Genomic DNA, 27,513 nt, shown 5'->3' on the forward strand with positions numbered 1-27,513 from the left:
GAAAATTAGACCAGAGCCACTTAGTCCCCAAACCCTCTGACTTATTTATGATTCCAGACCTATGAAACACAAATAGAAAATTTAAAATACAGAAAAGGCAAACCTAAAAAATTAATATTGAAAAGAGGATACCAACAAACCTTCATATTTTTAGGACATGTATGACATTGACAAGCTGCTTTTGCCCAGGAGGAGAATAAAATGTGTGCACCATTTTAAATTGATAAAAGTAATTTCTAATACTGATGCCATGTGGTTGTTAAAGCAACCTGCAACTGGCAAGTCAGAAGGATCAGCAACAAATTGTACCCCATAAGAATTTGGGGCTTTAGTTGGATTTCATTTTATTTAACCTTATCTAATCAATGTCTACGTTTTTATTGATTTCTAGAGAAAAGAGAAATAAATCATTCACATTAATCCGTTGGTACAGCTCTGATTTCCCTGACATATATGATACACAGTAATCTAAAATGAGATTGAAATACTTTTCTCATTAAATGCATATAGAGGAAAGTGCAGGAGAATCTAGCCTTAGGAATACTTTGACTGGATTACTGCAACAGTGTTGTTAAAGAGTTCTGAGAAACTGCAGGTGGTGAATAATACTAGACTTTTTACTTTGATGTAATACCACTTGCCTTACTATATTTCTAGGACTAATTGGTATTGACAGATATCTAAAAGCATCCTTTTTAATGTGGTCATAAATTGCTTCAGAAATCCCGATACGTCAAACCATTAGAAAATTTGCTTGGTGGAAATGCCAAACAGGCTGTCTTCATGTTCCTTCCAAAGAGAAGTTAGATTAAACCTATTTCTGATGGCTTTTAGGCAATTTGGGTTGCCACTGAAAGAGGATAATGGATGGGAAGGGCTTTTGGAGGTTTTCCAATTCATGGATGTGTCCCCTCAGCTAAGTTTAATAAAGTTATAGTTTAACAATTTTGGTTTCTTAAAGGAAAAATATGGAGATGTTTTTCTACATGATGAAAAGGCTTCTCGGCATATAAACTCTGCTGAGTCGTTGCATTATGCCCTTCCAGCTACAGGGGCAATGAATCCAAAGGCAGTTTCACCAAGAAAACTTCACGTGAGGAGCAGGCCTCCCACCCAGCAGAACGTTGTCCGAGAAATCACCTACTATAAGGCCAAAGATGCTGAAACAGAAAATGACCTTGAAGAACGTGAGTTAATGTTTTTTTTTAAAAAAATCATAATTGTTATAATTTTGGAAACTGTACTTTAATAAAATTCTGTTAGATGGTTTTTACTAATTCTTAAATTACTTTAACTTGATATTACTGATACATTTTTTAAAAAATAAAATATTTAAAAACTTTTTTGATAGGAACACAAAAGTGTTCAAGACTGATAAGAAAAGTATGTGTGTATGAGCCAAGGAATGGGCCTGAAAATACCATATGGCTTGAAAATTATATTCTTAGAAACAGTTTTACTGAACAAATGAACACATGTAAATGAGTCTCAGTGTGGACTTTTGAAATCAATGTGCCTTCACTTCCTAGGTTGTGATCTCAGACTTATTCAATTCTGGATGCAGTATAGATTATATTATAAGGTATGAATTGTGCTGCTAGGATTTCCGTCACATGAGGCAATTTAGAGCCTGGGATTTAGAGATTAACCTTTCCATTTGGTCAATTATCCAAGTTAGAGGGTGAGAGAATGTATGGTGTGCATGAGTGTTTGTCTTCCTTCCCTGACGTGAATCATTTGCTGTTGAACATATGGTGCTTTCTACGCTACAAAGTCCTTTTTTCAGAGCATTTGCTCTCTGTCACTGTCACTCTGTGGATTAGACTGCATACAACTTGGAGCAAGCAGGTGTTTCTGCTTCATAACTGGGAGTTGGATTATGGGGCTTCCACATTTCACCCCAGATCCTATTTTGGCTTTATCTACTTATGCCTCTATATTTTAAATGCAATTCAGAATTCAGAGAATTAAGCACATACTCATACATGACCCAACTCAGTTGCAGGTTTTTAAATATATCCTGAAGCAGATTTTGCAATCAATTATCTATGCAATAATTCCCCTGCTGTGTTAGTGGACATGTGTTTGTCTACTAAACAAAGCTGGAAGGCTGCCAATCAGCTGTTGAAGAAGGAAAGCTGGATCCTGCTTCTTTACTTCCTCTTCTCTGCCAAGCAACTGATCCGAAAGATGACATTTGAGTTTACTAGCTCACATATGTTCATTTCTCCAGTCTTGATTTAATTAGTATTACAAACACCTCTCCGAGGGAGTGGGTAAAATGCCTCTTTGTATAAAGATGACAGTTACAACACCTGTCTAATGAAATTTGTATGGGATGTTTCAAAGATGGGCAATTACAGACCAGTTTTTAACCTTTCATGTTTGAAAAAGGAGATCGTGATGTTGGTGGCTTCTCCAGAAGTCCTGGAGAAAACAAAGATCTCTTTCCATTTGAAATTAGTTTCAGAATGAGCTACAGATCAAGCTGATGGATGACTTTTGCTTGGAGGCTGGCAATGCCTGGAAAGTTTGGGAAAAAATGATTTTGCAATACGTCCATTATAATAATAATAATAATAATAATAATAATAATAATAATAATAATAATAATAATAATTATTATTATTATTATTATTATTATATTTCTATACCGCCCTTCTCCCGAAGGACTCAGGGCAGTGTACAGCCTATTTAAAAACACAAGACAAATGGATGAAGATAAAGAACAAGGAAGCACTAAAGAACAAACACCAACAGATAGTGCTCAATTAGCTGGAAAAATAAAGCACCAAATGGAAGATGCTGAAAGAACACGTTTGCCAAAGCTGAACCAAGTGAACCGGAAAGAATTGAGAAATGTACTAAAAAAGGTCAATGAGGCTGTGCAAACTATTCGAACCACTACATTAGCCGAAACTAACCAACTGATGTATGCAGCAGCCGTCATAACCACCAAAGAACTGGGGTTGAAAATACAAAAGAACCAAAGAGGCAAGAAGGGGAAGCCTAAGTGGAAAATTCGGTTAGAATTGAAGATCAAAAAAGTACGTGGAGATTTGAGCAACTTGAAGAACCTAAGGCAAGGTCAGCTAAAGAACAAGCAGGTCAAAAGCAGCCTGGAAGCAAGATACGATCTAAGGAATAAGGAGATTGCAGTAGTAATTGAAGAGCTAAAGCAGAGGATTGTTGCCATCGCTGAAAAGATTAAAAGGTATGAAAACCGAGTAACTCAGTTCAAGGAAAACTCACAGTTCAGAGCAAATCAGCACCAGTTTTATAAGAATTTAGAAAATGGAAACGGAGTAACAACAAATGAAAAGCCTGATAAAGAGAAAGCTCTGAAATTCTGGAAGAATTTGTGGGAAAACAACAAGAAGCACAACAGAAATGCAAAATGGAACAAACAGGTTGAGGACTCTATTAAAGTGCATAAAATGGAAGATGTGAAAATAACAAAAGCCATGGTGCAAAGACAGTCAAGAAAAGTGAAGAACTGGAGTGCACCTGGACCGGATGAGCTGCATGGCTTCTGGTTAAAGGCACTTACAAGTCTGCACAAAAGATTGGCAACCCAGATGAACCAGATCCTAAAAACACCTGAAAATGATGGATGGATGACAACTGGAAGGACATTTTTGATCCAAAAAGATAAAGAAAAAGGAAAGGACCCTGGAAACTATAGGCCAATCACCTGTTTGCCAACAACATACAAGCTTCTTACTGGTATCATTGCAAACCAAATCTATGGATACCTGGAAAGAAATAACTTGCTTCCTGTAGAACAGAAAGGATGCTGCAAAAACTCAAGAGGAACAAAAGATCAATTGCTGATCAACAAGCTAATCCTAAAGAACTCAAAGAAAAGACGAACCAACCTGTTCATGGCTTGGATAGACTATAAGAAAGCATTTGATTCAGTTCCCCATAGCTGGATCAAGAAAAGCCTGGAAATATTAGGCATCAGCAGCAACATACAAAAATTCATGGAATGTTCAATGAACCTCTGGAAAACAAAACTTATGGCTAATGAAGAAGAACTGGGTGAAGTTGAAATTAAACGAGGCATTTTCCAGGGCGATTCCCTTTCACCCCTACTTTTTATACTCTCAATGCTACCACTGACAATCATTTTGAAGAAGATGAACTGTGGATACGAACTTGCAAAGAAAGGACTGAAAATCTCGCACTTGATGTACATGGATGATTTGAAGCTGTTTGGTAAAACAAAAGCTGAACTGAATTTATTAATTGAAAACACAAAAGAATTCAGCCAAGACATTGGTATGCAGTTTGGAATTGACAAATGTGCAACAATAGCAACCAAAGCAGGCAAGATCATAAAAGAGGATGGAATAGAACTAGAGAATGAAGAAATGATAAAGGCAGTAAAATCAGAAGAAGGCTACAAGTACTTGGGGATTTTAGAAGCCTCTGACTTAATGCATAATAAAGTCAAGGAATTAACTTCAGCCAAGTACATTCGGCGAATTCGTAAGATATTAATGTCCAAATTGAGTGTGCCAGAAGTTTGGATTTGAGTACAGCAAAAACCACTGGGAACATCAGGTTGAGAAAGTTTAGAGAATGAGAAACTCAAGATCTTGTGGGACTTTAGGATTCAGACTGACAGGCACTTGGTCCACAACACACCTGACATAACAATAGTTGAAAAGAAAAAAGTATGGTTCATTGACATTGCAATACCTGGTGATGCACGAATTGAAGATAAGCAGCAAGAAAAAATCACAAAGTACCGGGACTTACAAATTGAAGTTGAGCGACTGTGGAAAAAGAAATTGTGTGTTGTCCCGATTATAATTGGAGCCCTTGGAGCAATACCCAAAGGGCTACCCCGCTATTTAGAAATCCTAAATTTGCCGGACTTGAACATTTTGACTCTACAAAAAACCACCTTACTCGGAACAGCTTACATCCTCCGACGATACCTTAACAGTTCCTAGGTCCTTGGTTAGGACTCGAGCTGCTGAGCTATTAACCAGCCTCAAAGGCTGTGAATCTCACTAAAGATTAACCAATAAATAATAATAATAATAATAATAATTATTATTATTATTATTATTATTATTATTATTATTATTATTATTATTATTATTATTATATTATTATTATTTCTATACCGCCCTTCTCCCGAAGGACTCAGGGCAGTGTACAGCCTATTTAAAAACACAAGACAAAACAGCAATTAAAATTTAAAATGATTAAATAAATTTGGCTCAATTAAAACCCCAGAAATTTAAAGTACCCCAATTTAAAACTATTATGTTGATAGCCCGGCCTGGCGGAACAGCAGGGTCTTCAGTGCGCAGCGAAACACCCAGAGGTCGGAGATCTTATGTATTTCCAGGGGCAGTTCATTCCACAGGGCTGGGGCTCCCACAGAGAAGGCCCTCCCCCTGGGTGTCACCAGCCGACATAACTTGGCTGATGGCACCCTGAGGAGACCCTCTCTGTGGGAGCGGACTGGTCGGTGGGAGGCTATTGGTGGCAGAAGACGGTCTCAAAGGTACCCGGGTCCTATGCCATGGAGCGCTTTAAAGGTGGTAACCAACACCTTGAATCGCACCCGGAAGACCACTGGGAGCCAGTGCAGCTCGCGCAGGAGGGGTGTCACGTGGGCACAACGAGTTGTGCCTATAACCACCTGCGCGGCCGCATTCTGGACCAGCTGGAGCCTCTGAGTGCTCTTCAAGGGGAGCCCCATGTAGAGAGCATTACAATAGTCCAACCGGGAGGTAACAAGGGTGTGAGTGACCGTGCGCAGGGCGTCCCGGTCCAGAAAGGGCTGCAACTGGCGGATCAGGCGAACCTGATAAAAGGCCCCCCTGGCCACGGCCGTCATATGCTCTTCTAAAGACAGCCGTGCGTCCAGGAGGACACCCAGATTGCGAGCCCTCTCCGTGGGGGGCAAAGATTCACCCCCAATAGTCAGCGATGGCACCTGCTGACTATATCGGGGCACCGGAAGCCACAGCCGCTCGGTCTTGGAGGGGTTGAATCTGAGCCTGTTCCTCCCCATCCAGACCTGCACGGCCTCCAGGCAGCGAGACATCACATCAAGGGCATTGTTGGGGTGGTCCGGGGTGGAGATGTACAGCTGAGTATCATCAGCGTACAGATGACACTTCACCCCAAAACCACGGATGATCTCACCCAGCGGCTTCACATAAATGTTGAACAGGAGGGGCGAGAGGACCGACCCTTGCGGCACTCCCCATGCGAGACGCCTCGACTCTGTCCCCCTGCCAACACAAACTGCGAGCGGTCGGAGAAGAAGGAGGAGAACCACCGCAGAACAGTGCCCCCTATTCCTAACCCCCTCAACCGCTGCAGCATGATACCATGGTTGATGGTATCAAAAGCCGCTGAGAGATCTAATAGGACTAGGACAGAGGAGCAGCCCCTGTCCCGAGCCCTCCAGAAATCATCCACCAACGCGACCAATGCCGTTTCTGTGCTGTACCCCTGCCTGAAGCCCGACTGGTACGGGTCTAGATAGATAGCTTCATCCAGCTGCCGGGGAAGTTGTCGTGCCACCGCGCTCTCAACAACCTTCGCCACAAAACGAAGGTTGGAGACTGGACGATAGTTGGCTAATTCAGCTGGGTCCAGGGAAGGCTTCTTGAGGAGGGGCCTCACTACCGCCTCTTTCAAGGAGGCAGGAAAGGCATCCTCACTCAGAGAAGCACTTACAATCCCCTGGAGCCAGCCTCGTGTCACCTTCCGGGAGGCCAGTACCAACCAGGAGGGACACGGGTCCAATAAACACGTGGCGGCACTAATCTTACCCAGAACCCTGTCCACATCCTCGGGAGTCACAGGATCAAACTCCTCCCAGATAACATTTTCAAGACCTGCCCTCGTCTCCTCCCGTGGACTCTTCCAATCGGAGTCCAAGCCATCCCGAATCCGAGTGACTTTATCCCTCAGGGAGAGTTTATGTGCAGTTAAATCTTCAGTTTAACTGTTTTTTCCCCCTAAGATAGTGACAGGGTGTCTTGCCCTTTTGAGTTGTGAATGGATTTGAGGAAGACAGAGACAGAGATCTATTTCTCTGTAATATTTCCAGGTATTAAAGCTCCTGAGTCCTGACTCTGAATAGTCTAACTGTAGCTGGTAAATTAGGAGTAATAAATCAAACCAAATTCAGTAAAATGGTCATCTCAATATAAAGTGTTTTAATTCCAGGGAATAAATAGATCTTCTCTTTCTGGATGGAGTTATATTCTCCCAAAATGAGCAGATTCAAAATCTGGGTTACATCTTGATCTGGATCTCTCTCTGGTTTCTGGATTGAAGTGATCATGAGGAGAACTTTATATTGGTTTTGGCTGATATACCAATTGTATTCTATCCTGAGGAAAAATTAATGTGCTCTGTGTGTGACAACCTATGTAGCTAGTCCAGAAGCTTAATTATTGCTTAATGTAACAACCAGGCTGGTGCCTGGAAAGATTTAAAGACAACATCCTACTGAAAGCAAGACACTAGCTGCCAATTTATTTTGGAGCACAAAATAAAATTTTGATTATCTCCTGCTTGTGCCCTAATTACAGGAAATATCTTCTTTTTATAGGAATATTTTGTGTATTAAGATATCTGGGAAGGTTTACCTTCAGATGCCACAGAAATATGTGGAGGAGTTTCAGAACTGAATTGCCTGTGTAGTCAACCCTGATTTGTAGAATGTGCTCATTGTTGCAATGGGAGAATTTACTAGCAAAAATCTTTAATGTCATATTTTTTCCCAGACAAAAAATGATTTTAATTTAACATATGTAGAGTTTTAAAAATATTTTATATTTCATATTTTATTATCAATTATAACTGTATAATTGATAAAATGTAATATTTAAAACATCTGTGTTTTAGCAGAAGAAGAGTCTTCCAGTGGTGATACTATAGATTTGCTGATTGAGGACCAACTTTTGCAACACAACTACCTGTCAAATGTTCCTTCAAGGAAACCACCACCTATGGAAGATCTGCTTTTACATGGTGATATTCAACTCCTGAAGGGGCATGTTACAAGCACTGCACCCAGTGGAAAAGTAATGTCTGCGAGCATTAGCACAACAACAGAAGCACCACTGTCTTCCACAGACAGGGTGCTTCCTCTAGAGTCAACCCCAGTCACTACCTCATCAGTTGTCTCTACTACCCAAGTCCCAGAGACCACATCAACAGCTGAATTTCCAGTAACTGGGGCAGCATATAAAAATACCCCATGGACCTTGAAGACAATGTCTCAGATTGCCACTCAGGCCCCCACAATCACAACTACAGCAGAACAGGACACAGCTACTATGGGGGGCCCCATAATTAGCATGACCACAACAGATTTCCACATACAGATGACGCCTGAGCCTACCATGATTGAAACTGTGACCTCTCCAGCCTCTGTGAATCCTAGCCTTACTGTCACACCAAAATATAGCCTCGATGAGGAAGATATCAGAAACAGCATTGGTGAGTTTGTTTTCTTTTCCCTTCCCATTTATCTTATTTCATTACTAGTGATGTGGAATTAGAATGGGATAAAGAAAGCTCTTACTTTGGGCCGAATCAATAGAAGGGGACTAAATAAATTATAAGTAAAGCAGTGTTAAATTCTCTAATCATGAATAGATGGTGTCAAGGACTGCAGAGAAGAATTCTTAGGTTAAAAAGCATGATGGGTAGAGACAGCATTGGAACAGAGCCTGGTGGATCAGAGGAAGAATCTGCAGGGGGATTTTTTTTTTTTTTTTTAATTTGATTTATATGCCGCCCTTCTCCGGAGACTCAGGGCGGCTTACAATGCGTTAAGCAATAGGATTTGGTGTCCCAGGGACAGGGTTAAAGAGGACTCTGTCATGATACAAGAACACAAGTGCTGCCCTGGAAGGTCAAAGGCTTTTCTCCTTAATACAGTATTGTTTCCATGAAATCTAAGTAGTTGCCCTCTATTATGTTTGGGTCTCTGCTGGTCTTAAATCACATTGTTGTGCTTTTTTATTTTAGTTTATGAAATGCAGACTTATACTGGAATTTTGTTTTTATTTTATCTTTGCAAGATAAAGTTTGTTTTCTAGAGGAATGGATGAATGAATTGGGCACAGGTTGACGTAATCTAGAACTATCAGTTTTTTTCTGGCCTTTTATTCTATTCATCAAATCAGTGTGCCCAGCTGACTGCCTCAGGCTTCCAACAAGCAGGGCTAGAGATTTTTCTGTGTATCGTGCTATAGTTCTTCTTATTTTGAGAATTGGGTGGACCTACTTATTTTTAAAATTTCCCTTACTGTGTGGCAAAACCACATATTATATGAGGAAAGCCAATTTTTTTGAATTGGCCAGAACCAAAATAAACATAAATTATCAAAAGGCAAAATGTCTGGTTCAAGACCCCTGTTGCTCACTGCCCTGTTGTTCTATTAATCACTCCTAGAATTTGGTACTAGTAACTTGTGATGTCTCTACTTTAAAAGATTTAGAGTCTAGACATTGTCCTTGACTATCTTTTGTGCCATCATTGTTCTGTTTATTAATATATTCTTGCTTAGGCACTTAGCATAAAAATGTATTATTAATCAGTTCCCATACCTTTGGTATGCTTATTTATGGGGAGAAATAGTTACAGGTTGGGACTGCAAAGAAAAGATGGTAGGCTGTCTCTGCCCATCATTTCTCCTGAAATGTGTGCACCCAGTTTTCTCAGGATTGCTATCATCCTAGAGCTGATTGGAGGGCAAGATGCTAGTACTTATGTGCTAGAGTCTGTGCTGCAGATAAGTGAATGTTACATCCTTGGTTGAAATCAGTTATAAGGAACAGTTGGAATTTATTTATTTTATTTATTTTTATTTATTTATTTGTCAACAAGAACAAGGAAACAAGTAACAGTATAGACATAGACATGTACACATGAAAAAAATTGGCACAAATAAAAGGATATAAATAGGCAAAACTGTTCTGTCCCCAACCACATGCACACACACCAACAGACGTTCAAGAGTTAAAGACCAAACCAGCCGGCAAAATCCTTTTCCGTATGATAACGGAACTTGGCAACAACCTAGTGGCTGCCTGCCAAGAGTTTATTATTTACGAAGAGGAGAGAGAACTTCTCCCCACTTCTGATATATCAAAAGAAACAGCTCAATAATTACAATCAAGTCCAGAGATAATCCAGCAAAGTCTTATAGCAAAAGTCCGGCAATGCAGAATGGCGTGGAAGCTTTCAGCTTTGTTCGTCACAAGGTTTAACTGGCCACCACGCTCCCTTTTATATCCTGTGGGGTGTGGTCCAGTGACTCAACCTAATCTCAGGCACGCCTTTTCTTCTGTTGCGCGCGCTTATCTCTGCGACGCTGACGTGGATCCAGCCAAGACTCATTACCCTCATCACTGTCCATCTGTGGCTGCGTGGACGTGCTTGGCCCCAGCCCTATCTCTTGCTCTTCGGCGGACACCGAAGGCATTGCCAGAGAGGAGGGTCCTGGAGAGGGAGGCCTTGCCAACTCCTCTCCTTCACTCTCAGAGTCCTCTCCTGCCGAAGACACAGGCTCAGGTAACGGAGCCACAACAAAAACATAGCCATAAACACATAGAATGATTACATATAAATGGGGACAATAGGACAGGGATGGTAGGCACGCTGGTGTGCTTATACACGCCCCCTTAGGGACCTCTTAAGAAACATGAAAGGTCCACAGTAGACAGTTAAGGTAAAAGATATGGGGATTAGTGAGACTAACAACAGGATCAGGTAGAGTGTTCCAGACATTTACTACTCTATTGCAGAAGTCATATTTCCTTCAATCAAGATTAGAGCAAATTACATTGTGTTTGAATCTATGGATAGCCCTTGTGTTATTACGGTTGAAATTAAAGTACTCATTTACAGGTAGGACTTTTTGGTAAATAATCTTATGAACTAAGTATAGGTCGGAACGTAGACGGTGTAGTTCGAGGCTATCCAGACCTAAAATTTCAAGCCTGGTGGTATAGGGAATTTTATTTCGAGCAGAAGATTTGAGTACTCTTCTAGTAAAATATCTCTGGACCAGGGGTGAAATCTATTTTTTTTTGCTACCGGTTCTGTGGGTGGGGCTTAATTAGTGGGCGGGGCTTGGTGGTAAGGTGACTGGGAGGACATGGCTTGTTGGTCAGGTGGGCGTGGCCAAGTCAATGTCACTTCTTTGCCCTTTTTTAACCTACAAAACACAACACAACACAACTGGCTCACCCACAATATAAAAGCAGCTGTGCTAGACCCAAAATGGCCCCTGCAACAAGCAGGAACCTCACACAGCCACAAAAAGCCCAAAAAACCAACTTTCACACACACAAAATTCCACATACAGCTTTGTGAGATTTTGTGTTTGTGTAGTTAGAGTGAAACACTACAGAAACACACTAAAACTCAGAAAGCTGCACAAATATTATTTTATTTTAATTTATTTTTATTTTTATATAAAAGCAGCTAAATTTAAAATTTCCTAAACTTTAAATGGCTAGGTCTAAAAAAAGAACAACTAAAAAAAACCCCAATTAACTATTTTTTTAAAGCTCCCAAAGGGGGAAAAAAGTTACCCAATAGAACAGGGGTCTCCAACCTTGGCAACTTTAAGACTTGTAGACTTCAACTCCCAGAATTCCTCAGCCAGCTTTGTTTGGCTGGCTGAAGAATTCTGGGAGTTGAAGTCCACAACTCCCTGCCTGCTTGATTGCAGGCAGGGAGATTCAGTTGCTTGCTGATGCAATCGATTGCAGGGATTACAGCAAGGTGTTGCGACCAGCAACTAAAGTAAGCAAGCTGAGGGGGGGAAGGGGAGGGATTTTTGCTACCGATCAGCAGGCAGAGCCATTTAAAAGGAAAAAAATTTTTTTTCTTTTACATGGCTCTGGCGATCCAAGCTGAGTTGCCTGATTAGCAGGCAACTCAGCTGGGATCCTCAGAGCTTGGCTGGTCAGAGCCAGGCAGGTGAACAGTATTCAGGTATAGGTCTGGCAAAGGTTTTATTTGCCCTAGTTTGAGGTTTAGAGTTACCAGAGAGAAAACTTTGTAAAATGAGATTGACAACTCTTAATGTCTTTTTTGCAATGATGTTACAGTGAGCTCTGGGATTTAGATCTTTTGAAGCGAGTACTCCTAGGTCCTTGACAGAGTGTGGGTCAACTTTTAGATCATTTCCAGCCAGCAAATATTTGATGTTCTTATTTCTATTGCCAATGTGCAGGTATGATAATTTGTTAGCAGAGATTTGAAGTTGCCAATTGTTTGACCAATCAGATACATAGTTTAGGTCATTTTGAAGGGTAGTAGAGTTGTCTATGGTGTTGAATATTGCTGCTGATGTACTGCATTCCCTGCTGCCCAGCACTATCCTTGCCTAATCTACTTGATTTCATGGCAAGAGATCCTGAGATTGTTAATTCTTAGGGATTTCAACTGATCACCAAGCAACATTCAGTTTGGGGCAGATTATGGAATGGTAGAAAGAAGTAAAATGGCTTTTTTTGGGGGGGGGTCATTGTATTGAATCCACTGACAGAGTCTGATGGCTCTGTTTAAGGTGACTAATTCCTTGTGGGGGAAGGACAAAATACTGGAAATTTTGTACAGCACTGTAAAATATATTTAAGCTCTCTGGCAGATAAAATTTCACAAATCCACTCAGAGGTCGCTATCATTTGGACAAGAGTAACTGAAATGCTCAGAGCATAGTCTTGTGTTGAGTAAATTGGAGCCTGTGTTAGGGATTGGGTCTCTCAAACTATGAACTTGATTACCTGTCATCCAGGCTCCCCCTTAAATTGTTAAGGCTGCCTGGGGGAGGGGGGGAAGATCTGAGATTGGGTCCATATGGCTCATACGGTGATGAGTTTCTTTGAGAGACAGAGTGATTCCTTCAGCCATGAAAGAGGTGGTTATGTGCTCCTCCTCAAGAAGTTATTGATAAACCCAATAGTCCTGGACAATTTTGTCCAATCTCAAATCTTCCCTCTTTTGGAAAAGTTGTTGATGTGATCAGGCAAGAGTCCTAGAGGATCCTGGAAGAATCAGATTATCTGATCTATATCAGTCAAGTTTCAAGCAGCATCATGCTTTTTTATGAACTTTGGCAGAGCTGGGATGGGAGTGATATGTTCTTCCTTGTGTTCCTTGATCCTCAGTGCTTTTGATACTATGAGTATCTTTCTGAACTGACTGTGGGAATTGAGAGTAGAGTGATGCCATATTGCAATGATTCTCCTCATTTTTCTGTGATTGTTTCAGCATATTTAGGGTGGATGGAATGTGATGGAATGTGATAGTGGGAAGTATGGTGTGCTCCTTTGTAAGATTAATACAGTTGTTTCATTGCTTTTTTATTGGTTTTGTTATGCCTAGGCTTATTGTGCATGATAGTAATCCATAAAAGTTCAATAAATAAATAAACATCTACATGAGATCATCTGTTGATTCACAGGGTCATCTGTATGCTGATGACATCCAATTATATATCTTGACCCTGCAAGATCCAAGTGATACTCTCTCTGTGTCCCAATATCTAGAGGCCGTACAGATCTGCATGACTCTCAGGCTCAATCCTGACTGGACTGAGTAGCTGTGTATATTGGGGGTCTTTAGTCTTGGGGACTTTCCATCTTTTAAATTGGGTGGGTAGCATTTCCTCGGTCAAGTCTGATGCACTATCTGGTCTTGGACTTATAGGTTCTGCTCAAAGAGCAGATGGTGCTGTGGCCTAGAGGGTCTCTGCAAAGAGCAAACTAGTGTGTTACTTATACCCATTTCTGGATTGGGAGGCTGTTCAGAAGGCCACACAGACCCTAGTCGTCTCATGAATGGATTATTGCAATGTATCCTATGTGGGGCTGCCATTAAGACCATTCAGAAACTACACTAGTAGCAGTACAGATGGTATTGGGCATGCCATGGTGTGCTCATATGGCACCAGTTGCTTCTGGATGCAATTCAAGGTTCTGGTTACCACCTATTGAGTTCCACATGGCATAGCCTGGTTATTCGAGATAACACTTAGGAAAATCAGGTAGACCAGAGAGCTCCCAGTCCCCTTGATTAAATAATGTCATATGTAGGTCTTAGAAAACAGCACTTATCTCTGGAAAGGATAGTGTCAGACATCTTGGAGTAAAGCAGTTGTTAAACCCCTACAGGATGCTTGGGTTTGAATGGTTTACTTCTGGGCAAATATGATCTTTTTAACTTTGTTCCTGTTGCGTTTAAAGTGTCAGCCACCCAGAGTTGTTTACAGTTGAGCAGTCTGTACATTCTCTCCCTCTCCCCCCCTCTCCTCCCCTCACTCTGTGTGTGTGTGTTAAGAAAGAGAGAGAGAAGCTACAACACCTTAAAGCCTTTACATATACATAGGAAGTGCTAAACATTCTTTGTTGTTTCAGGTCAATGCAAGGACACTTTGTCCACTATTACTGGGCCAGTAATTCAGAATACCTATGGGCGGAATGAAGGTGCTTGGATGAAGGATCCAGTTGCCAAAGATGAGCGAATCTATGTCACCAACTATTATTATGGCAATACCTTGATGGAATTCCGGAATCTGGACAGCTTCAGACAAGGTTTTATGTTTGCTCTCTATTATGGGGTGAATTGCTAGAGAAGATAACTGACAGAAGAGAAGAATTCTGGGTTGGGAGGTCAGGAGAGATTTGATACATCTCAAGAAAAGTTTAGATGGAAAATTGAAATCTTCCAAGCACAAACATTTAGAGAAAGGGCAGTTAAAGTGAGTTTGGGATCAAAAGTCTTAGAAATCTGTGAAATAAAAATTACATTGCAGGTAGTTTGTACACCAGCTAGGGCCTCCTCAGTTGGTGCTTTTTTTATGCTGCCAAAGCTGGAGCCTTTTTTCACGGGCTTCGGCCTCTTTTGCAAAAAAAGAAAAAAGAGAAAGAGAAAGAGAAGACTCTAGCTGATGTACAGATGGCAGCCCTGGCTGGTGCACGAACAGGGCTGGGACAGCTGGCAGCATTGGATAGATAGGCAACAAAAAAGGCTAAGTTGGGGAAGGGTGAGATAGGGAGATAGGGAGAGTTCCAGAGGATGCAGTCCCTTATTTTACCCAGGCTCCGGAGTAGGAGGGACCAAACCCAGAATGGCTTGGCCCAGGGTGGGTCCTTGCCTAACAATCGGTGGGATTCAGTTAATGATGGCAATGGGGACTGCCAGGATTGCCATTGCTGAGTGATTTGGTCATGTGACATTGTGCCAGGGGTGAAATCTAAAATTTGTTACTACCGGTTCTGTGGGTGTGGCTTGGGGGGGGTAATGTGACTGGGTGGGCGTGGCCAACTTTTTTTTTTTTTACTTTTAAAAGCATTTTTTCTACAACCTTAAGAGGTTGCAGGAAAAAAATGCTTTTAGAAGCCTCTGATGATCCCAGCTGAGCCGCGCGATCATCAGAGGCTTTTTTTTTTTACTTTTAAAATAATTTTTTCGGCCGAAGAGGTTGTAGAAAAAATGCTTTTAAAAGTAAAAAAAACAGCCTCTGATGATCGCGCAGCTCAGCTGGGCAGGGGGGGGGAGGGTGCAGGGATTTTTGCTACCAGTTCTCCGAACCACCTGCCGCCATCACTACCGGATCGGGCAATCCTGTCCGAACTGGGAGCATTTCACCCCTGCATTGTGCCTTATGACCACAGTGCTTAGCAACAGAAATCCCTGTTCCCAATTACAGTCATTAACCAAAAACTATCTGTAGAGAATTAAGCCTAAAATGGTGTAGCAGGTATGTGCCAAATACAGCACTTCTGCATCAATCCAGTTTCTCCCTATAAACATACATAGAGGAGCTAAATGGATTTTCTATTAATGGACAAACTGTTTGAAATCTGTTACATTTTAATGCAAAATTTGTGGTGCTTTATCTTTCATTTTAAGTGCTTTAGATATGGTGATGTCTTTATTTTTGGCAAGAGTCACGTAACCTATCCATGGCTATATATTAGAATACCTTGTTTGCCACAAGGCGGATATGCTTACTGTTAACAGATTTTAAAAAACTGAAAGCCTACAAATAGCAGATACACTGCAGATGTACAGAATACTAAAGAAAGAAATACTGAAACTTGAATGATAAAATCTACAGAAGAAAATGTGGGAGAATAAATTTCACATCTAGTTAGTATGTTCCAGATTAGGAGTTCAGTAACACATGAGTAAATCTCCAGATTTAATATTTGACATCTGCCTGAAATCTTGAACAGCTGCCACTAAGCAGTGGGTAGAATGTCTCTGTTGGAATCTTCACAGGAAACATATGTGCAAGTAGGATTAGGATCAAGTGTGCTCTTTAAATTATTATACCATCTGTTTCCTAGGTCGATGGAGTAACTCGTACAAGTTGCCCTATAGTTGGATGGGAACAGGCCATGCCGTTTTTAATGGTTCTCTGTACTACAACCGAGCCTTCACCCGCAACCTCATTAAGTATGACCTAAAGCAGCGCTATGTGGCTGCCTGGGCCATGTTGCATGATGTAGCTTATGAAGAGGAGACCCCTTGGCGGTGGCGCGGCCATTCAGATGTAGATTTTGCTGTGGATGAAAATGGCCTATGGATCATTTATCCCGCCAGTAATTATGATAGCTTCAACCAAGAGGTGATTGTCCTCAGCAAACTCAATGCCATGGATCTGAGCACCCGTAAGGAGACCACCTGGCAGACAGGTCTGCGCAAAAACTTCTATGGCAACTCCTTTGTCATCTGCGGTGTCCTCTATGCTGTTGACAGCTACAACAAGAGAAATGCCAATATTTCATATGCATTTGACACGCACACCAATACCCAGATCATCCCTCGTCTGCTCTTTGAGAATGAGTATTCCTACACCACTCAGATAGACTACAACCCCAAGGATCGGCTCCTTTATGCTTGGGACAATGGCCACCAGGTTACTTACAACGTCATTTTTGCTTATTAAGGACACAAGGGAGTGATTTTAATGGGCCACAGCACCTTTTTATATAAACTTGTTTGCTTTTAATTCTATAAATCAGAGTAAATGTGTGGGTTTAAATGTTTTTTAAAAAAATAAAATTGGACTGTAGAACAGTCTATATACCGAATCAACCTTTTTATTTTGGGCATAACTTTTTTATATGGAACATACTGCCTATCCTGAGACAATGGGACCTATGTCTGAAGATGACAACTCTGCCAAGGGCAGACACCCCAAAGGGGAAAACCACACGTCTTTTGCCTTTATTATTGTAATAGAAAACTTGGTTTGGATGAGAAAACCCTCTAAAGTTAACATTTTTTATAATAAAATATCAGTGTTGAAACTCAGTAAACCAGTGTCCTGTTCACATTTCTGCTTCTTACTACATGCTTCTCTTTTCTGCTGACTAGCTCCTACATGACTTGTTGGGTTCTTGCCTGAACTGCTGTAGCTTTTTACATTCACATTTTAGTTCAGACTGCAATCCTATGGTATTTTGGAGGCTCCAGGAGCCGTAATACTATAACCTTCACCGTCTGTAGGCAGAGATCTGCTGCAGAAATCCTCCTTTGGCTGAGGACAGAAAGGTTTGCACTACTGTGGGTGCTCTGATCTACAGATGAGAAGTGCAAAGGGGAGGGGGGAGAAGGCTTTGAATCTGACAAAGTCAAGCCTCTTTCTGAAGGATGAAGGGAAAACCATGCCAGCCCTGGAGATGGGTCCCCATCCCCATCTGCCATGGTAGGCAGCTTAATTTATAGAAACCTAACCTAGATGATAGATGCAGATCCTTTAGCCCCCACACCGCCTTGCCTCACTGCTGGTGTAGTTGCTGGGTGTTGAATCCAGGTGGCAAAAAAACTGAACCAGCATGAAATGTGGACATTTCTGCCTCTAATTGTTTAAGATAGTGATAGATCGATTGTGACAAAAAATTAATTGAAGTTTTGGCAGCATCAAGAATGGATCTAGGAGGAAAATGCATATGGAAGAAAAGCAAGTGTAAATAACTGAATGAGTGCTTACTTAGTGTCATACTTAGCTTGGTATTGGTTGATTTCATTTTCGGAGTGTTATCCTATTGACAGATAAGGCAAATGGACAGAATCCTGAGGCTCTTTGCATAATTTATTTCCAATGAGTCATTGGATAGAAGAAATGCAGACAAAAATGCTGTGGAAAAGCACATTTCACAGCATGATTGCTGCAAACAAATGAGGATGAGAGACAGCTATTTGAAATATATATAGAAAGAAAAAGCTGAAGAAGACAGACAAAAATTAAAAATGATTAAATTAAAACAATCAAAAACAATGTAGAGTGATTTTGATGGAAACAAAAGAATTGGTTTGGAAATGGATGAAATAGATTAAGCAAACCATTGCCAACAGAGTGAATGGTATTAAAAATAAAAAAAATAAAAGTGATGAAATTGTCTGGGATGAAACTAAAATGAGGGAATGTGGAAAGGAGTATTTTAGAGGTTTGGGTGAGAATGTTAAAGACGGGGAATGAAGCAAATGCTAAAAAAAAAAAAACACAATAAATCCAAGGATTGTTCATCTGCTACATGTAGCATCTTTTCCCAAAATCTTAACCAGTGCCCAGTGAGTATGAAAGAATGGGCAAATGGGAATTGATTGTTGAAGCCTTCCTGCAAAATACCTTCCTAATAAGGACATTTTCAAGACACAATCCAGCCAGGGTAAAATGCTTCAGCAAGCATAACCTGAATCATCTCTTGGTCAACTGAATTTATGTCTAAGTAAGCACTCCTAGGATTACAGCTTTTGTCAATAAAAACATATTTGTTGCAATTTTTTCCTGCTAGTACTTGGATGGATGGATGGATGGATGGATGGATGGATGGATGGATGGATGGATGGATGGATAGGTAGGTAGGTAGGTAGGTAGGTAGGTAGGTAGGTAGGTAGGTAGGTAGGTAGGTAGATGATAGATGATAGAATTCTTTATTGGCCAAGTGTGATTGGACACACAAGGAATTTGTCTTTGGTTAGCTTTTATATTATTAAAAGATTACCACAAGCATCCTGGAAAACAGCAAACACACCGAGGGAATTTGTTTGTGGGAAGCATATATTTAAAGGTATCTTTACATTTGGCAAGAACAGTCTTTCCCTGAATAAATAGACACAAAGGGGGAGCTGCAAATCATATGCCTCTGAAATGTGCTTTTATTATGCTAAATAAACCTACAGTTAGGGAAGAGATAGAATGTGACTGCAAATTGGGGGGGGGCACCCCCCCCAGTGGATGAATTATTGACAATTTCAGCAATTTTATCCTGCTCCAAAACAGCTCTGTCTGCCTTGGTTTCCTGGTCTGTGATGTCACATCTCTTTTGATTCCTTCCTCTGCCTGGTTCTTGTTTTAGCACTTGGCAATGAATGGGGGGCTGTCCATTAAGTGAAAGAAATTTCACCTTCCTGAGCTGGCAGCACATTCCCTCCAATGGTGATGAAGCCATTGAAACAAGGAGAAGCCCTACTGTGGGATGTGAATCTGTATCAGCCCCAGCCATGCTCTCTTTCAGCTGCAATGAGATCAAGCAGGGTCAATCACCCTGCTCATAACCAATGCTGTGTTTGGGTTTCAGAGTGTTTTTATTTCATATTTCGGGATGGCACTCTAGTTAATCTTTTGAAAGGCATGAATAATAGACTACAAAATGCAACTTCCGTGCAATCCCATTATAAAATGACACAACAGGTGAAAAATACGTTTGTGCTTTGAACATTCTATCCATGATTGTTAGGAAGGCAATTTCTGATTTGCTGGGTAATGCTAAGACATCAGTGTTGGAGCTCTTTGCTCAATTGAGAACAGCAATAGTTTCCTCAAAGAGGGGTGCCTTCAATCATGTACTATATTCTGCAAAATTGAGGATAATGCTTGGAGGACAGGAAAGGGAAAAAGGAGGAACAAGGAGGGGTAGTTGGTAGATGGGCTAAGAACTCTTCAGCCAAGAGATGTGAGAGGGGGCATTGAGAGATTGGGGCAGTTATAATACATATTTCTTGTTAGGGAACAAGGGGCCTGCCAGGGTGAATTGATTTCCCAGATTTCCCAATGATTAATACGGAATGATCCTCACCCCTGAGTTTGATATTTTTAACACTTTCACAAAGTTATCTGAGCACACTAACTCCCATTTATTTCTAAGTACGTTGTTTACTCGTAATCCTGCCAATGTTCCATTAAACTGCACTTCTTAGTACTCTAGGCAGAACTACAGTATCCTATAAAGGTGAATTCAATTATATGCAAATATAAAAACAAATGGCACAGCTCTACATATATGTTTTATTTATCTTTTAGAAGAGAATGTAAACATATAGTATTTTTTTATTGTGATGTCCCAGTAGTATGATTTCAATTCCAGGTATCTTGTTTAAAGACCAGCAGCAAAAGACAATGCACTCACTCTTCCAACAGTAATTTCAGATAACAAAATGATTTCTTATTCTTATTAAACAAAGAAATAACTTAAAAGATAATTGCCAAAACAAACAAACCAAACGTTAAGTACAAACTTAACAACTGTTAAGAGTGTCCCTTAAATTAACTAAACGTACTTTACAGCATTACTCAAAGCACAGGTCCAATCTAATGTGCAAGACACCATTTTAACATTGTTTAAAGGTGTTACAGTCTGTAAAGAAAACACCCAAGAAATTTTAGGCTTTTGTGATATACCCATATACTTTCTCAGAGGAGGAAGGCTGTTTGTTTTTAATAAAGTGTTCTGCAAAGAGTTGTATTTCCAGCACAGCAATGAAAAAGCAACACTGAACATTTACTCAGCCAAAAGCAGTCGGCCAATTTTGGACAGGGAATATTGAAGAAATGCTGAGGTTGGCAGGAGAACAGCTCAAAACTGATTTCCACAGTTGGCCAGACTAGAGATGAACAAGGGCCCTCAAGAAGGGGAAGAGTTTTTCAAACAAGGAAGGATGCTTAAGGCAGAGAGAAAACTAAAAACAAACATAGGCCCGATTGACCCAAAGTCTTGAATTCTTTTTTCCCCATCCCATTGATTCGTCTTTTCAAAAGGTACACTTTCCCACCAGCAGATACTTATAAGTACTTTAGTCAAGATAACATATTTAGCAAAATTGGATCTGGGATACTTTGATATTCAAAACCACTGCTAGATTTTAGTTGGCAATAGCTTCATGGATCTACAACTTACTTTGACCGCAAAAGATTTTTATTATAACATTGCAACATATAAGATGCAGAAAAAAATTAGCTGAACTAAAAATGCTTTTCATCTGGCAAATTCTTAATGATCTTGAGTCAAATTAATCTGAAAACCAGGATAACTACCAAAATTCATCTTCAAGATACCAAAGAAAACTTCTAGTAAACTGCTCACTTATCTGTTCCCTACTGTTTTTTTTAAAAGTGCACATTCAAACATCTTTTTGTTTATTTCCACAGCATCAAATTGCACATAGTATGGATGTCTATAGGGAACAGTTAACAGGGAAAAGCGTTCTCCGGATTGTGGCACAAAGGAACATCAGCATCCAAGTGAACAACGCCTTCTTTAATCAAATAACATTTACAAAACATTACTCAATTTCCAGTAAGGGCCAAATTTTCTCTAAAAAAAAAACCAAACCAGAATTATTTTGTCCCTCAAGACTGAACACTCTGAGATCCTCAGCTTCATGTACAGTGCAACTTCTTGTGACAGAAGTTAATTTTTAACAAGCTATTCTCAAGGCAGGGTTATGCATTGTGCTTCCGATATAAATGTTCATAGCACTCTATAGAATAGCTAATAAAAAATGATTCTTGCCTTGTGAAAAGCCTACTCTACACAACACAAACAAGAAATGGGGCAGAGCAGATGGAAAATATGGGGTGAAGCTGATTTAGCCTAATTCTGCTGCTAGTTTCTTTTCTTGTTCTGTAAGGATTTTAGTTTTATGCTATTCAATTATTTTGCTACTGTTTACAGTAGATTATTATCTTTGTTTAATTTTGTTAGATTTTGTCCAGGTCACTTTTGATGCTTCTGAAGAAAGACTTAAAAACATTTTGATGTACATATCATTGACTTTACATTACTTATATCCAGCAGTTCATTTGTGTAAATAATAGCACAGAAAATAAATAAAGCCGATAGATTTCAAGGTTTAAGTATACACAGGTAATATTACAACTCCTACTCAATCTGTTATCCAGAAGAGATAATGTATCAATGATTCAACCCACAACACAACAGTTACAGATAAGAATTTTGCCCAACCCTTTTCAGGGAAGACTATTGCTGTACATCTCTTGCACTTCCATCTGTCGTTATATTGCTCATATGTGTACACTGCTCATACATTTCCATAAATACATTTCCATAAATACATAAAATCCACTTCAGGCATTATGCAATGCCTGAAGTGGATTTTTGTGGAAGTTGTGATAATCTTTAATAAAGTAAGATTGCAGGATGTGGAAGTGGAATTTTGAAGGTCAAACAAGATCACACACATACAGAAGGGAAGAAAAGTAGATTTTGACTATGCAATGGAGTAAGCCAATGGAGGTTTTCTTTCCTGAGAGGCACACAAAGCTTTGCTTGTGACGCATATGTTCTCCACTTATTTGAAACAGCCTTTTACATTCAGAGTATTTTCCCACTTCACAGATGCTTAGCCTAGTGCTCTTTCCTCCTCACTAGTCTTACCTTTGCTATGAAATCTGCCCTGAGGATATTTACATCTAAAGGAGGCTCAGATATTTGATAAGAAATAAATATCTTAGCTTATGCAGTACTATGCTCTAATTTGTATCCCCTGCAAAGATCTACGCATTGGGCAACACATCCTCCCTTATCCCAATCTCAAAGTATATCCCAATGTGGGTATTCTATATGCCCAATGTGGGCATGAACTATGTCAATGAAAGAGGTGGAGTGGAAAAGGCAGAGAACCTGTTCTCATTGATCTGCTCTCAATATGAATGGGGGCCTTTCCACTAGAACGCACCCTTTTTTATCCTTCCCTGTTGCCAAACCAGAGGACCTAAATTATTCTTATGAGCAAATTCATGCAGGAAGCTCATGAAGATGCACATACATGAACATCGCTTCTTTCTGGAATATCAGGGTTTTGGCTCTCTTCTACAGAACCTGGGCCAATAAACAAGCACCACTTGCTCCAATTCTAGTACATTCACTTAAGGTAATAAGAGTGTTAGTATTCAAAACAAAGCTCTTCATTAATAATGTTGCAAGTCTCGGTCAATAGGTGCCCATGAAACTAGTTCAGATACACTGTGGGAGAATTTTAATTTCTATAATAGTACTAGAAACATTTCCCCAGTAACAATACTTTACAAATTTGCACATAGTTAAAGGGTGGTATCAACAAAACATCTGTATCTTATGTAACAAATTCAAAACAGCTGGACTGGGCATTTGTTGTATAATAAAGTACCGGAAAAAGCCAGTCTAGGATATAGTACTTTGTCTAGAGACTGAATAAAATAATGAAAAAGTACTGAAAATAGAAGTGCAACAAAGAATGGCTTAAACTCTAATTCGGTGAACAAGAGCCTGTAGTTCCTTATTTCCTTCCTCCTTTCCCATTGGTAAAAAGCAGCAGGAAAGAGAACCCAGAATAAGATTGAATAAAGAATGCAAAGTATAAATTCTATAGACAAACTGAAATTGAAAATAGAACAATACAAACAATTAGCGACAGACAACCTGTAATCCATATGTGGCTCCTACATTTTTTCTTCAGAAACTGGCAAGAAATTGATTTAATTTCTTATTTATTTCTAAGAAGGAAGGGGAAAGAAATGCCATTTAGTGTCCACCTCCAATCCCAGGATTTAGTTAACCCCACAGAAGCCTCACTTCCATCAATAACACTATTTTACCCATTGCAATTTTAGCATTTCTTTTAACAAAGTGAAGTTTTTAGACCCATATTGTTTTATAAAGATGGCAGATAATCTAGACAGAGTGAGCGAGAAACTATTTTTTGGCTAGATCTAAAAGCAGATAGAATCCTGAGATCCAGAAACCTCAAGCTGTTGTCTAAGACAGGATACTGCCCCTGACACTGCCATGGCAAACCTACATGGGTTGCCTATCCCAGAGCACATATGAAAGTCTCATTCAGAGAGTCTATTGGGGTGATTCAGTGATTGTTCTCACAGCAGGAGCTGCCTCTGGAACAGTTGGAGGAGAATGATAGAAGGACGTTGTGTGGTTCCTCTGCTGTTCTCGAAGGTAAGGTGGGATGGATGAGCTTTTGATATGCAGGATCCTGGTGTCCATTACTTCAGTATCTATCTGCATCATAACTTCATAGTCTTGCCCATTAATTATTTTCTCTACAAAAGGACAGAAGAAGGAAGAATTAATCAGAAATATATATCTTGTGGATATTAAAGGAAAAAACAATCCATGGTCAACATCACTATAGGATAGAGATACATATCAACCAATGACTTCACTGAAGCAATGGTGGCCGTAATTTATTTAGAAAAATGGCAGGCAGACAAAAGCAAGAAAATTATTTAAGATAAATAATAAACCTACTTCTAAAAGAAAAGTCAAAATACTTCAAAACATCCTGTTTATAATAAAGGCTTCACTCTTTCAGATTTAGTTATATTTTTATTTATCATCTTTTGAAGAATGCTCAGCAAATGCTGATGGTGTAGGATCAATTCAAGCAGTATTTAAAAGCCTGAGAATGTTACAAACATTATTGTAATATGGTTTTAAGCAAAGTATTTTTGAAAGCTTAATTTGCAAGGTTGAACACTTCTAATTTTTTAGTTGTTTAGATAATTTTATTGTTGTAACTTCTAATACTCCAATAACTATGGAAAAACTTTTGCCAGTTTATTCCATGGTTAAGCCGCAATAGTTCTCAATCTTTTCAGTTCCTTTTGGAATACCCTACTGCCATTTGGTATTATCAAGGTATAAGCAACATCTTTTTTCAGGTACTGTAACGTCTGGTGTATTGGGGTATAATTGAATTGAGAAGTCTCATAACATTTTACATGATCATTCTGAGTGACTTTATCAATGTTGTCAGCATACCTATACTTTGAGATATCAAATTCATACCTTTTAGATACATTCCAATATATTATTTCTGCCATGCATTTTTTAATTTTATAATCTGACAGGACAATTTTGCTACATCTACTTATTGAATGGTTAACAGCGGTTTTTTTTTTTTTTTTTTTTGTATGAACTATATTTGAAGTTGCTTCCAGTTTTTCAAGTTTCTGTTTTTCTTATTATTTTGCTAGTGCCTATTCTTGAGGTGCAAATATTAATCTTACTGTTCGACTCGAGATGGATGCAATATGAAGCTATTGCTTTTTATTTCTTTTGACCATGCAAAAGCTTTATCTTTCTAATTTTTCATTCACTGTTTTCTGTTTTGATTTTTGCATGCTGCCCTTGATGCTGTCACAATCAAAATATTTTCTTTGAACACATTAATTATCATTTTTTCTTTGCCTGGGTTTAGGTAATCATTTAAATCTTTGCTCATTTCCACAACAATCACAACAAACCAATTTTCTTTGGTATAAATGCTACACTCTTTGGATGTAGCACATACTGTACTGTTGTAAGTTTTCAGGTCTTGCAATTCAAAGCATTTAATTTGGCTTGTGTTCAGTCTTACTGCTGGGCAGCATATTCCAGTGACAGCCTAGGTTTTGATTATATTAATACCATTCTGCTTCAATTTAAAACTTTTCTAATTTGTTTGATATATTGAGATATGTTTTTCTTTTTCATTTGAGTTTGCAAGGTATTATTTACTTCTAAAATGCCCAAATATTTTAAATGTTCTTCCATTGTCAATGCTTTGATTTTAGTATCATTCCCATCTGGGCATTCAAATTTTTTCTTAACTTTTATTGTGAGTGCTATGCACTTATCCAATCAAAATTCCATGTTGATGTCATCACTAAATCATATTTAAAAGAAGTTGTATTTTCCTTCATTATTCCAAATCATTTCTGTGGTGCAAAAGTGATTTTCCCCCCTTTTGCTTGGATAAGTCCTACAGTAACCTGATGGCATTTCATTCAAAATGATCATCAGTGGAATCAGAGTGATATAAAAACAATGGAGATAAAAATTATCATCATAATATAGAATAACAGAATTAAGTTAATTGTTCTGTCAGTAAATTTCTCCTTAATGCTAGATTGGATCTCTCCTTGATAAATTTCCATCCATTACTTCTTGTCCTGCCCTCAGGTGCTTTGGAGAATAAGATGACCCCTTCTTTACTATGACAACCCACCAAATATTATAGGGCTGTTATCATGTTACCCCTAGTCCTTCTCTCTGTTCGACTAGTTATACCCAATTCCTGCAACCTTTCATTGTATATTTTACAGACCCCTTATCATCTTTGCTGCTCTTCTCTGCACTTTTTCTAGGGTCTCAACATCTTTTTTGTATTATGGTGACCAGAACTGGATGCAGTATTCCAAGTGTGGTCTTATCAAAGCAGTATAAAGTGGTACTAACGCTTCAGGTTAATAAAGAAGGACTTTGATCCCTCTTCTGATTGGCGGACTGCATTGGCTTTTTTGGCAGCATTAATGAGAGTCCTATTTCTAATTATACTTGCTCATCTAAACTCAACTGGCATCCATATTCAATTAAAGAGAAAGCATTTAAAATGTGTCCCTGCTTGATGATTTTCCCATAAGGATTTAGAAATGAAAGCTAAGGCTGGTTTTGTAATTCTCAATTTTATCCCTGTTTGGTGACCAACTAGTATTAAACAGCAGGACGTTCTTCCCTACAGTCTATACCAAAATGATGGAAACCATGCAATCTGGAATTTCCCCCCAAATGACCTCCAATGTCCTCATTCTTTTCTCTGTTGTGTTCTAGGATGATTACAAGAGTTAATATAGGCAAAGAAGATGAGTTTGAGTAAAAAGGGCAACAACATACTATTTTAAGAATAAAATTTTTATCATACAGGACAGTCTTTATTTGGGGTCATATTTATTTGGGTGAAATTATTACATTTAGGACTAGAAGTACATTTCTTCAAGGTCACAGTAGCTCCAGACTTCTGAAACACTGCCCGCAGTCTATGAAAGTAATCTGTCCTTTTAGAACAACATCAGGGCTGCAAAACTTTATTCAAGGCACTTCTTAACATCTGTCGCATTTTGTCACCTCATACAGAACACTAATAGGTAGAACGTTACCTGCCTTTTTTTGCTTTTCTTTCCTTTTGGGGAAAGTGTGGTGCAAATGAAGGAAGTTTTACCAAAACTTCTCATTTAGTGGGGATTTATGGCTCAGGTTCAGCCAATTATTTGATAAAAAATTTACTTTGAGCCAGATGAATTTGTCTCATGTGAAAGACCGAAAACAGGAGCAGAAAATTGAACTCAAAAGAGAAGCTGCATCTTTTGGGAATGAAGACTTCACTTCTACCATGTACTTAACTTTTTTAAAGCTTTATCCATTTGCCTTCTA

The 27,513-nt window shown here is 39.3% G+C and overlaps 2 protein-coding genes across 2 annotated transcripts in view; one reads left to right on the top strand and one right to left on the bottom strand.

The window, feature by feature from the left end:
• Positions 1–17,319, top strand: part of OLFML2B (olfactomedin like 2B) — a 35,695-nt gene extending 18,376 nt beyond the window's left edge. The window contains exons 5-8 of the mRNA XM_070939210.1: positions 962–1,187; positions 7,894–8,490; positions 14,431–14,607; positions 16,369–17,319. Coding sequence (XP_070795311.1) covers positions 962–1,187; positions 7,894–8,490; positions 14,431–14,607; positions 16,369–16,970 — 1,602 coding nt within the window. The 3' untranslated portion in view covers positions 16,971–17,319. The remainder of the gene's footprint in view (positions 1–961; positions 1,188–7,893; positions 8,491–14,430; positions 14,608–16,368) is intronic.
• Positions 17,320–20,299: 2,980 nt separating this feature from the next.
• ATF6 (activating transcription factor 6) overlaps positions 20,300–27,513 on the bottom strand; it is a 93,235-nt gene continuing 86,021 nt past the window's right edge. Inside the window, exon 16 of the mRNA XM_070940915.1 lies at positions 20,300–24,362. Coding sequence (XP_070797016.1) covers positions 24,154–24,362 — 209 coding nt within the window. The 3' untranslated portion in view covers positions 20,300–24,153. The remainder of the gene's footprint in view (positions 24,363–27,513) is intronic.

The sequence above is a fragment of the Pituophis catenifer genome, unplaced genomic scaffold, assembly GCF_029215685.1.
Source record: "Pituophis catenifer annectens isolate HBS135680 unplaced genomic scaffold, rPitCat1.0.hap2 SCAF_3, whole genome shotgun sequence".
Taxonomy (NCBI): Eukaryota; Metazoa; Chordata; class Lepidosauria; order Squamata; family Colubridae; genus Pituophis; species Pituophis catenifer.